The sequence below is a fragment of the Mirounga angustirostris genome, unplaced genomic scaffold (genome assembly GCF_029215605.1).
Source record: "Mirounga angustirostris isolate CCGP_5_RB_7025 unplaced genomic scaffold, mMirAng1.0.hap1 SCAF_10, whole genome shotgun sequence".
Lineage (NCBI taxonomy): Eukaryota > Metazoa > Chordata > Mammalia > Carnivora > Phocidae > Mirounga > Mirounga angustirostris.
This window is the reverse complement of record NW_026991718.1, coordinates 43,150,050-43,163,314: the sequence shown is the minus strand read 5'-3', so window position 1 is coordinate 43,163,314 and position 13,265 is coordinate 43,150,050. Positions and strand designations below refer to the sequence as shown.

The 13,265-nt window shown below is 38.2% G+C and overlaps 1 protein-coding gene across 6 annotated transcripts in view; it reads left to right on the top strand.

Moving 5' to 3' along the window:
* Positions 1–13,265, top strand: part of CTNNA2 (catenin alpha 2) — a 969,847-nt gene that overhangs the window by 887,561 nt on the left and 69,021 nt on the right. For all 6 annotated transcript variants that reach the window (XM_064573571.1, XM_064573572.1, XM_064573570.1 and 3 more), the window contains 2 exons: positions 3,016–3,129; positions 10,907–11,088. In XM_064573571.1, coding sequence (XP_064429641.1) covers positions 3,016–3,129; positions 10,907–11,088 — 296 coding nt within the window. The remainder of the gene's footprint in view (positions 1–3,015; positions 3,130–10,906; positions 11,089–13,265) is intronic.

Sequence of the window (13,265 nt, the reverse complement as noted above, 5' to 3'; positions counted from 1 at the left end):
GGGCAGAGGGGGAGAGAGAGAGAAGATTAAGCAAGCTCCATGCCCAGCCTGGAGCTTAATGTGGGGCTCGATCCCACAACCCTGAGATCATAACCTGAGCCGAAATCAAGAGTTGGAGTTTTTCTGACTCCATTTAGAGTCAGTACCCTCCTCCATAACCCCCTACACGTAACTGCCCACAAGATCTCTTTCCTGGGAGCTACTTAGTTTTTGTAGCCGCAGAATATATGGCTTAACTGACTGGGCCACCCAGGCACCCTAGGCATTATATTTATTTCATTAGGTTGTTACAAGGATTAAATCCTTTAGCTGAATGCCTGGCCCATAGTGGTAGATAAAAATTATTTCTATTATTATGATTATTGCAGTTGTTATTATGTATGTGTTATCACTTATTACTTGAGTTCACTTTTACCATTTACAAAGCATTTTCGTATGTATTTTATTCTAGAATCCTGTGAGGCAGACAGGGCAAATAGGAATTATTATCTCCATTTTATAAGTGAGGAGAGAGAGAAGCAGAAAAACTGTAAGTGACATAAACAGTTATTGGTGGCAGAGTTGGGCCAAAAACACTCAGATTCCCTGGGTCCACATCCAGGTGTGTTTTTTGTTTGTTTGTTTGTTTGTTTTCATTTTTAAACTCTGTTTTGGTTTCTGAGCCCTAGTCATTTGAATGAAAGCTCATCATCATTAACCTTATGCTGCCAGGTTGTGTCTGTCACTGACTCATCTGTTAAATACACAGATCATTGAAATGTTTGGACACAGTACTATAGGCCCTGTCATATTTTCCTTTTTTCTATTGAGTGAGGTTTTTCATTTTACTTTTCTCTCTCCTCTTCAAAAACTAATGATGAAAAGCGCTTGCAATCTTGTCATCTCATCTGTCAGCAGAATTTACCAACTTGCTGTAATTGTTCTGCAGCACATTCCAGAAGAGTGAAAAATGATCAGAGATTATTGTCTCTGTCCACAATGGAAATACAACCAGTTATTGGAACCAGGTTCTGCCCGCCCCACCCCTGCTTTAGTTAATAAAGTGTGGGAACAAAACCTCTTTCTTCCCTCTTCCTTTTAATAATTCTGTGAAAGAAAATTGAACATCTGTAGATGACTGAGTGAATATTAATAAGGTTGATGGAGAGAGAGAAGGAAAACAAGGAGATGCCAAGGCTTGGAAATTACTACTCATAGTGTGATATTGGCACGGAGGCCCCATTTTGTGCCTGTCTGACCAATCTCAAGGCTTCATGAATAACCACACCTGATTAATTACACTGGTAGCCAAAGAAACCAGCAGAATCAAAGTGCCCTTTTGGGAATGGGCAACAGCACCATCAGTATTGCAGTGGTCTGCTGCCTGCTTTTTGAAATACAGAGCCCTGGGAGGGGGTGCTCCTTGTGCCAAGGGGCAGTTTGTGGGTAAACTGTCAGCTTTCAGTCTAATGACCGTGGATCTGAGAAGTTCGCACTAATGCACTCTCTCCCCTCATGCACCATCCTCACCAACTCCACATTCATCTTCTTAGGACTAACAGAGGATGATAGTCTACAGTACATGCTGCATGATTTAGAGGGCTTTAAGCAAGGCGTAACCTCTCATGCCTCAGTTTCCTTATCTGTAAAGTGGAGGAAATGGTGTTTACATCATAGGACTGTGAAGAAAACTGTATGAATTAGAATATGGAAAGTCCTTAGAGAAAACCATGATGGGCGCATGAAAAGCACTTAATGTATGTTATCTATTATGGTCATTAAAGGTATGGAGTATTTTTATTTCTGGGTTTATGGATTAATTCATGCCTTTTCTCTGACAGGATGGATAGGATCTTCATGTAGCTACTCACTTTAAAGCCGTTCCATAGCTCCAGTTCTTACCTGAATTTTTTTTTTAAGATTTTATTTATTTGACAGAGAGAGACACAGCGAGAGAGGGAACACAAGTAGGGGGAGTGGAAGAGAGTGGGCTCGATCCCAGGACCCTGAGATCATGACCTGAGCCGAAGGCAGACGCTTAACAACTGAGCCACCCAGGCGCCCCTCTTACCTGATTTATAATGTGAAAAAGATAGACACATTTGGATATTTGGGTCTGAATTCTAATTCTGTTATTAACTAGTTTAGAGACACTGGGCATGCTGTTTCTCAGAACCTTGGTTTTCTATCTCTTAGAATGATCCTTATTTCACTGTGCTGGTTTTAGCTAAATTGATACTATGAATGAAAGAGCTGTTTAATCCTTGATGGTTATATAGTGATTGGTAGCTTCACTTTTTAAAAGTGTTTGAATGAATTGATTTCAGAATCTTAAGTAATGATGATGGCAAACATTTTTTAAATGCCTATTATATGCCAGACACTTTACACAAAGTACATTCCTTAATCTTCACAAAAATCATAGAGGAACTTTTATCAACACCGGTTCACAGGGGAGGAAACCAGAGCTAAGAGGATTTTGCCAGTGGTCACACAGGGATTCATATTCAGGCAGTCTTGACTCTGGAATCTATAGTTGCAACCTGCACACTACACGGTTTAGTGACCACATCAGATATTTCATCTGGACTAACCATTGGCTTGGAGATGATCAATTCTTTTTGCTTATTAAGACTAGAAAAGACTGGGAATAGAGCAAAAAGGGCATTATAGACCAAGTATAGGTACAACTTTTGTTGTTGATGGTGATTTTCTATCTTAGAGTAGATTTCTATGGGTGGAAAAACACACGAATATATTTTTCTTAAAATTAGAAAGCATGTCAAGAGCTAAACAGACTTTTTATACCTACAGGAGGAAGTAATAGAGTGTATTTTTTTAAGAGATAAATCAGGGCAACTTGGTTTTTCTGACTCCATTTAGAGTCAATACCCTCCTCCATAACCTACATGTAACTGCCCACAAGATCTCTTTCCTGGGAGCTACTTAGTTTTTGCAGCCGCAGAATATATGGGTGGAGTTGAAGTTTATCAACTTAAAATATGCTGATTCTTTTCTTTTCCTTTGTACCTTTAGACCCCAGAAGAACTAGAGGATGATTCTGACTTTGAACAGGAAGATTACGATGTGCGCAGCCGGACAAGTGTTCAGACTGAGGACGACCAGCTCATTGCGGGACAGAGTGCACGGGTGAGTGGACATTCACGACTTGGGTTTCATGCACTGGGACTGTGTACACCAAATTGGTTTGAGGAGATTTCTGATCCAGGGTCTTGGAATCCCAGAGATTTATAGCTCAGAAATCTGTGCTTTCATCAGTGGTTGTTCTTAGCAATTCATATTTTACACAATGGAAATAACCGTCACTGCTTCTGATTTCTGTTAACTCCATTCTCTCTCCATCACTTGAAACTTAGCAGTCACACCAATGCAAACAGTTTAAGAGTCTAGTGGATTTTGTTGGGTTTAGCATCATGATGAGATGCTTCAACAGCTAGGGGGCACAGGAATGCTCAGATCTTGCATTGGCACAGACACCATAGTGCCGCTTGAAGTCACCAAGCTTGTTAACACAAGAGGCAATGACAAATGGAAAATTAGAGTACTATTTTGTTAATGGCTGGGCTGTTACTGTTCCATACTCTGATGTAGGGTCTCTGATGAATAAGACCACATCTTTGAAATTGGTTCAAGGACATCAAAATAGAGACAGAACTCCCCCACCCCCTCCGCAGTATCTATTTATGGCAAGGGCAGTAGCCCTAGATCTGTCTGCCATATGATAGAGGAAGAAATTATCGAGACATACTAGAAATATGCCAGCTTAAGGCATGGAGCAGGAAGCAACAGAAGGATCGTTTCTCTGGCTGACATTTGAACACTCTGGAGCACTCCATGACACTCTCTGCCAACACAAGTGTGTCAAAAGAGGATTCTGACCAATTCTATTAATCGTATCTCCTTGAGGGTAGATGCAGGTAATCAGGAGATTAAATCCCTGGGGATTACAAAAGGAGGTGAGATTCTCCTCCCTTTAAAGTTTCAGTTTTTATGTGGTAAAAACAGTCCCATTATAGATTGTGTTCTTATTATATTCTAATTAGAATTACATTCTAATTCTCTGTTAAGTTTTACTTAAGAAAAAATAAGGGAGAGGACGCATGAGTTTGAGACAGAGGTGGTAATTTAGAATAGTGGCTAGGAAACCCCAGAAAGCTTACACTGGTTTAGGAATTGTGAAAGAAGAGTAAGAATACCCAGTCAGAGGTTAAAATAAAGAGGACTCAAAGAAAAGACTAAGCCTTATGTTGAGTCAAGAAAATCTTTGTACTTAAAACCCAATTTTTCTTTCGTGCTTTATGTCCTGATAGTTTCATGCAACAATGAAATGATTCACAAGATATAGATGGACATTGATAGGGGAAATGTGAGGGTAAAAGCCGGAATATTAAAGATGCACCAGCTTTGATTTTAGACAGACTTGGTTTTGAATTGTAAAGAGTGGAGTGAGGACCATGCTATGCTCCATTACATGTTGCTTAATTTCTCTGAGCTTCAGTCCTATTATCTGTAAAATGTGAATAATAGACTTACTTGATAGGATTCTTTTGAGGTTTAATTACTTAATATTTGTAAAATAATGAACACAATACCTGACATACATTAAATACTCAATAAAGGGTGACTAAAAATTGCCATCCCTTGGAAGAGAAATTATTTTGGATCACAGATTGGTGACAGTAGAAAAGTACACAAAAGAATATCAGACACCCTACCTAGAAAATCTTTTGTAGACTGTAAGCTCCCCCCGCCCCGACCCCCCCCCCGCCCCGACCCCCCCCCACCAGTGTTGAAAACTAAGAAATTCATTAAGCTGAGAGGCTTTTGAGCCTGTGTTGGCATAACACTAAATCAATTCATCCATCAAGTCAATTCATCTTCAAAATTAGGTAAAACCAGCATTTTTATAACAATGATAAAGGGCAAATTTGAGTAATTCATCCAAACATTAATCAATTCAAAGTCAAATTTGATTGACTGCAACTTGGTATTGAAACAGTCCAGTATCCATTGACTTGTTTTCTCAAAGACCAAGGCATATTATACTACCTTTATCGTACTTTATAATCACCATCTTGTCAAAATGGCATGATTAGTCCCACTTCTTACCAGGAAGAATGCAGTCCCATTGTACTTCTGTTTCATGCATCTTATGATAGATATCAAGTCAATTAAGTGGAAACAAAAGTCAGATAGCCCTGTCTGTATCATTTATTATTTTTTTCACCCAATAGGTGAAAAGACAATAGTCTTGTTTGAAAGGTTTTTCAGCGTGAATTATGAACATGGTCCAGGATGGTAAGAACAAAGTACCCCTATAATCCAGCACTTGCTGATTTGTCTTTGAGATCCATCATGTGGTCTGTGTGATTAACTTGCAGCAGACAGCATTAGTTATTGAGTCAGCCTATTTTAGCCTGTAATTATATGATGACAAATCAGAGACCTAGAATTATGGCTGTAAGTTGGAAATAAGAGGGTGCATTGAATTGCTGAGATGACAGATGGTCGAACTTTTGACCAGAGAAGTACGGTAGCAGGAGGCAAAAGTTGTCTTTGACAGAAGTCGTTGCTCTTTGCAGCACCCAGTCCTTCCCCGATGTTCATGGACTTCACTTTGTGTTCTCATTCAGATAAATTCTTCCTCTCTGAAAAGGGTAAATTAATCTAAAACGAGGTTAAGGTAGGAGAAGACTTTTAGTATCCACTCCAACTTTTCTCCCAAACTCTGAAATTAGAGTGTTTATTTCCTTTATGTTTCCCTATGTGCTGCTTCTCTACAGCGTTTTATGAGCAAGGGAGAGGCAGAGAATGATCATACTCTGATCCCATCAAATGTAGAAGTAATCAGACCTTATGATCCTAGACACGACATCTTATAAACTGTTTCCTCACAGGTTGATGTGGTTAAAATTGGTCAGCAACAACTCTTGGACACTTAACCTTGGTGATGGAATATATTATTTGGAGGCACACAGACCTTATTTTAAATATGGGCTTGGCCAAGCTGTGTGACTTTGGGCAACTTTCTTAACCTCTCCATGTCTTATCCGTGTATGTGTGTGTGTGTGTGTGTGCACAGCATTCTACCTCATGATGTCATTAAGAGAACTGCATGGTAAAATGTATCACAAGATGTGTCACATGCTGTCAAGTTGACAAAGAAGATGATGATGATGCTTATAGCATAAGGTAGTTCTTCATTACAAGGCTGGTCAAATAATTGAACTTAAAAAAGCATGGACAATTTAGGAAATCATGAAAGTTTTTACTTGACTAAATGGGACAATTACTTCAATTTTCCTATTTACTTCATGGTCTGAGACTGGTAAAAGTCAAAGGACCCATTCTTTAACTGCTTATATTTATTATTCCGCTTTAAAATCAAGTGAGTAGGAATGGACACAGTGAGTTTTAGCCCTTTTAATCATTATTTATAAACATTCTTGTATTTGAAGCCTAAATGTTAGAGTCTTGCTCTAGTTTAAGGAACTAATACTTGTCAGTTTGGAAGCCCATAGACTTCAAATGTCATTTCTCTCTTTGAGATTGGAAAAATAATCATATCAAAAGCTCCTGAGATTTAGGTTGAAGAAAAGATTCTGGGCCGAGTGATTATTGGCTTGTTTCAGTGATTTATACTTTCATTTAGTAAGTAGAGTTTATAACTTCAATCACAAAAAAAAAAAATAATAATGGCTGGCTGTTCAGAGGAAAGGCTGGGAGCCTGGGTGGGGGCGCAGGAAATTCTGTGGATTCAAGTCTCTGATGCCACAATTTCGGGCCCCAGATCAGCCAGATCAACAATCTGTAGAGCTGTGCTTGACTCCTGTGCATAGAAGCAGCAGAAATTCTCAGACCGCCCCAGGTGATCACATCAGAGAAACAGAAAAGCTGATTTGTTCCCTTTCCTTTTGGCCATGAAAATCACTTTTCTCATGTTCACTTAGTTTGAGGGAAGGAAAAATTGCATGTTACGTATTTTGTATTCAACTTGATGTGAATGTAGTCAGCCTCTTTTTTTTTTCTAGCTAGAATGACTTTAATGTGTTAACATTTCAAACTGCTGAGTTACATTGATAAGACCTAATTAAAACTCATGTGTTGAATTGAATTTTAATTTGATTAACTGGCAAATTTCTCAGTTTGTGATCTGTTTATAGATAACCTTTTTTTTTTTTAAATTCCAGCTTCAGAAAAGGTCAGTTATGAATTTTTAAAAGCCAGGAGCATTTTAAGAATATTTAGGAAAAGACTTTGGCTCATCGATAGCTACATAAGCAGAAGCAAATGTAATGACACTTGCACCCAAGTCACACACCATTAAGTGCATTATGTGGGTCGAGCACCCCTAGAGTCAAAATAACATCTTCTTTTGCAAATCTGCTTTGAAGGGGCCTTTTTTTTTTCCCTTCAGAATTGTGCCGTTAGAAAATGTTTGTCAGTTCTGGTAAATTCTCTTGAACTATGTTGATGCAGTGAGCGGAAAAATGGTTACACAGTCAATCAAAAGATATTTATTGAGCTTCTATTCTTTGCAGGATGCTGAAACCTCTACCCTAAGGAAGCTCAGAAAGAAGTCAGAAGTAGAACATTAATAGGAATTAGAGAGTGGAGCAAGGCAGTTAATACTCAAATCCTAAATTATACAATTGAAACTCATGTGATACAGTTGAAAGATAAGTGTACACCCTTCAATGCACAAATTAACTTTTGAAACAATGAAAGTTTCATTGCTTTCCATCTGGGGATTGAATGTAGAGGCTGGAGTTCTGCCGGGTAGTTTTACAGATTCTTCGACAGAGAAGCACCTAGTGAATGGCTTAAATGATGATGGTCAGGACTTGTGAGGTCTAAGTAAAACATGATTATCAGCTTTGTATGAGGAGGACAAATTAATGTAGGATAGTGTAAGATCATCAGACAAGGATGCTTCAGGAGAAAAGAGCATATTTAACTTCTGCAAATCCAAATCTATCTAAAATGCATTGGAATAGCTGTCTTGTTATTAGTACAATATTGTATATGTGAGTTTGTAACCAACTCTTTGGTTATATATTAACCACCTTTTTTTGGATACAGTTTTTAAAGTACTTTAAAATATCTTTCAGAAATAGTGTTTTAAATATTTTAACTATAGTATTTGTAGCAGTCTGGCTTTTTAAATATGGGTTGTAATTTCTGTATATACACATGCACACTCACACACATACACAGAGACTCACATGCTAGTTATATGAAGTCACACACGTGCATGCATGGAAGTTAGTAAACATAGCTGTGTATTAGTAAAATGTATCTGTGCAGGTAATAGTCTGGGACACCTTCATGCAAATCAAAGACACCCCTTACTCTGGCAGGTAAAGCCTCATCTCTAGGTTGCTCAGCCTGGTGAACAATGCTTGTGATTTCAGCAACCCTTGCCCCACTGGGATGGGATCATTGTGCAGTGTCTAACCTGCATGGTTGTGCATGGTGATCCAGTTGTGCTCAATAATTAAGCATGGTGTTAGTTGACCTGGGTATGAATCCTATTCCTGCAGCTTATTAGTTGTGTAATATTGAGAATTTAATTTCTCTGGGCCTTAGTATCATCATTAATAAAATAGTAACACTATTATTAATCTTGTAGAGTGATTAAGTAAATTAAGTTTTTTAATAAACATAAGCCTCTTAGCACACGACCTGGTATACATTTCTGTACTCAAGGAATCCTGTCAATCTTCTATTTATGTATAGTCCCGTAGACTCTGGGCCCATCCCTGTCTTTCATGGCACCTAGATAATAAGCTAGAGAGGTAGCTGAAAGGAAAACTAATACAGACATGATGATAACATGTTAGCAGTAATCCCATATATGCTTTCATTTTTTTGACAAAACATTTATTATTTCATTTGCTGTCCACCATAACACTTTGAGGTAATTGTTTACTATACTTAGATCTGAAGAAGTTAAGAATATGATCCAGTAACAAATAGGTCTTAACCGAAGTCAGTGACAGAGCCCATTGAGCCCAGTTTTTCGGAGCTTATGTCCATTGATGTTTTTATTAGAAATCAACTACCGTGGGTAAGGGGATGGGGTAATTGAGGGGTGATGGGCATTAAAGAGTGCACTTGATGTAATGAGCACTGGGTGTTCTATGCAACTGATGAATCACTAAATTCTACCCCGAAACTAATAACGCACTATATGTTAACTAACTTGAATTTAAATAAAACCAAGTAAAAAAAAGAGAAAGAAATCAACTACCTTTCCTTCCAACGATTCACTTACATTGGGAGGAGCTTTATAATTAAGGAAGCAGAGTTTTCTTGTATGTGTTATTTTACTTGTCCTTTGCAAAAGCTGTAAGTTCCCCAAATCATGCTCTCATTGGTGAATACACATATCCCAGAACCATAGGGCTACTAGTGTTGTCATACTTACCCACATGTCCTTTCTCTGAATCAGGTTGCACATGGTTCTAAGAAGATGCAATGAGGTGATGCCAAACATTGCATTCAGGGCTTGCTATATACATGGTGTTTAACAGATATGGTTGATTGTCTTCATCTGTGATACTTATATTCTGTAAAGTCACCATGAACACTTAATTAACAACTACAGAGTCATTGCTTCTAGAGGAAATAGAGCGTTAGGTTCCTAAGAGCTGCTAGTCTCAACATTTTGTTTCAACCAATCAATAAACAATGTTTAATGAATGTTTCTTCTCAGATACTTTATTTTATAGTTTTGATTCATTATCACTGAACTCATGGCCAAGGGCACTATAGCCCCTGCCTGCATGAAGCTTATCTAACGCACATATATTTCTCCATAAGGCACATCACAGCCTCTCTGTTCTTAGGAGCACTAGGCAGCACTTGAGCACTATGCATGGGGGCCATTTTAAATAGCAAAATTACCAACAAAGAGCACAAAGATGTGGAAAATGTGGCACTAAATAGGCGACAGAAAGGACACTTGTTTAGTGCTGAAACAAGAAGACAGAAAATTTGTTGTTCAGCCACATCTGGAAACAGGCCTGTTAGGTGACTCATTTTTTTTGCAACTCTGTGCTTGTCTGTGAATGACCAAAAGTATCAGAAGTCTTGATTTTAGGGTTGCCAATAAATTTTAGAGAATAGGCAAACTTGTAAATAAAGAATCCATGAATGACGAGAATCAGTTCTTGCTTTTCTACATTCCCATCCCGAGCAACTATTGAAAATCGACCTTTGCTTCCTAAACCTGTATTTTATCCCATCACAACTTCTTCTACATACTTCTAGGCTCTGTGGTTAGCCATGGTTACCTCAGGATTTGCACAGAGGAGGTGGAAGAGGGCTGGGTCTAGGTATGCCATCCCCGAAATACCCTGGGCTAGGGGATTGTTAGGTATCTAACCGTGGATTCCTTCATTAACGCTCATGGCAAGTCTCCCCACCCCACCCCCAACTTGGATGCTCAGGTATTGTTTAAAATTCCTGTCCTTCCTAGCGACAGAAAGCCTTTTTTTTTTTCTTTTTTTTTTCCTTCTCTGAACAGATTTCAGTGTTGAAAGAGGTGCATTCTTTCATCTGGTAAAAGTTTCCTGAGACCAAATATAAAAATTGTCAAGAATAGATTCTTTTGAACAAACATATGTCATCAGAGAGACACAGAAGTTCTGTTACTGTCAGTGTGCACCTACCTTTTGGATCTCTATATTTTCTGTGTATAAGAATAGGGATGGGATTTGGGGGACCTTACCAGTCTGCGCTTTTGCCTTCCTGGGAATGGAGAAAACATCCTTTCTGGAATGGTGGGGCAGCCTGTAAACCTGGTCAGGGTCTGGCTTTGCCATTAGCTTGAGGCAGAGTCAACCTAGTGTCTGTATTTACTTCGTCACCATTAGTCACACTGATTCTGTAACCCACACAGGCCATCATGGCGCAACTACCGCAGGAGGAGAAGGCAAAAATAGCTGAGCAGGTGGAGATATTCCACCAAGAGAAAAGCAAGCTGGATGCCGAAGTGGCCAAATGGGATGACAGCGGCAATGATATAATTGTGCTGGCCAAGCAGATGTGTATGATCATGATGGAAATGACAGACTTCACAAGGTGAGGCCCAGAGACAGGAAGATCATTTTCTCATTAAGCCCAGAAGTGTAACAGTGTATATTAGCATGTGAAAGCCTCCTGAAAAATTAAAATACTACATCAAAGCAAGGTAGTGGTATTATAAAATTTACATGTGTAAGTCAAAATGATCTGGACCTAATTCTTAGCAGATAGTCAAGGAGGACAGATTCATTTTTGTGATTATTATTGTTTTAATTATCTATCCAAAGTCAGTCATAAAATCTAACCCCTTGGGGTTGAGTGACTCATTTTTGTTCTGTGCTGTTTTGCAATGTATTTAAATACTGTTTTGAAGATGAGGTGAATGATTTGTTCATATCCCTTTGGAAAAAAAGTGTATCGATACATATGTGTGTGTGCATCTGTACATGTAATAGTCTGAATGCTAGGTCATGACCTAGCATTAATTTCAGCTCATGTTTTACCTTTGCATATAAAGAATCAGGTTCAACAATCTGATTCCATAATTTTGACAGGGAAATTAAAAATTGTATAACTTTTATTCCCTTTTGCTCTAAGCACTGCTTTTAATAAATCAAGAGACCAGTCAGAATTTTGTCAGGAGCATTTTCTTCACCAGGGGTCATTGCTGTTTTAATTTTAATCTCCTCTTTAAAGGGAGGTGACATTTCTGCCCTTCCTACTACACAAAGGGCAAATCAAGGGAGAGCAAAGCTCAATGAAAAAAAAATGCCTGGATTTTGAAGCTGAATACCAGGTGATTTTGGACCAGCCTCTTACTGTCTTTGTTTATTTTGCAAAATGGGGAAATAATGCTTTTCTCATCAACTTCACAGGAGAGTTTTAAAATCCAAAGAGGTAATGCAGTTATAAATTATGTTGCTATACAAATATAAACTGTCACTTTACTGTAATTTCCCCCCCCCGGGAAACACAAATACACATGAGCAGAAATGTTTTAATGATTAAACATGATACTGGTTAATAAAACTATGTAAGATATATGGCAATGTCAAAACATCACCTTATGGGTGACAATATTTTTAATGATTATTGAATGCTTCTAATAAGAGAAGGCTACAATTGATTTTAGGCTATAATAAAATATAGAATATCTCTGCTTCATCCCCCTTACCCTTTGCCTCTGGCCAATATATACTAATGACATTGCTGGGCCCTTTCTCTAAATATTTTTAAATTGTTTTTGACTTCGGTGGAATTACTTTAGTGTTATGAGGGTGACCTTTGAGACTTTTAAATGTCATTGTATTCATTAGAAGTTCAAATTCGTACATTTGGTTAGTCTTTGTTGGCTTCACAGATTTATTTCACACACGAAAAATAATAATAGGAGAAAGCAGTCTGAGACATTATTTTGGTCTGAATTTACTATGAATCAGACTATCCTGGCAGCCTCAGTCATTGCTTTTCGAGGCCTGTGATGACTTAATTCTCTTGTTTTCAAGATTGTATTAGTATTTTATCTGATGGATATTATGCAATCCATTAATAACATCACTTGAACAAATAATCTCATTAGTTTAAAGTGAATAATGAATCTAGTCAAGTTGCTAGTTTAGATCAGAAGAACGCTTTATAACACTCCAGATTATAAACTGTGGTCAAAGAAGAGAGAGAGATTTGGGGGGGGGCTTGTTAGATGACGTTAAATAAGATGGACTTTCTATTAGTCAAAGTACAGTTTTAAAAGTGAAAAGAAGGCGACTTCAATTTCCTAGGGATTTCATATAATCATTTTATGCTGATTTGAGTAATGAAATGTCTAGAATGCTACTGGTTATCATTTTTCCCACTGCCTGATGAGTAGTTTTGTGCTTCTTTGTGAGGGCAAAGGGAGGAGCACAGAAATTAATGATGAGAGAAGCAGAAGAGGGCGTGCATTGGAAATAGAACACAGGAGGCTGAGCTTTTGCTGCTGCCTCCATCTGCAGAGCCTCTTCCTTGGCAAAGAGGAAGCTGACTTGAGCTTTTTTTTGGTGGACTGTCACCTGAGTTCTCTACACTTAACCATATGCAGTATTATTATTATTGCCCTTGCATTTTCTGCTTCAAGGAGGAATAATTTCAGCTGTATACCTCCAAAGAGCCCTATGTCCTATATTCTCTATTTAAAGGAAAGGCGATAGCTGGTTAGGAATCGAAACTTGACTCTTCTCAAATCATATGTTTAAATG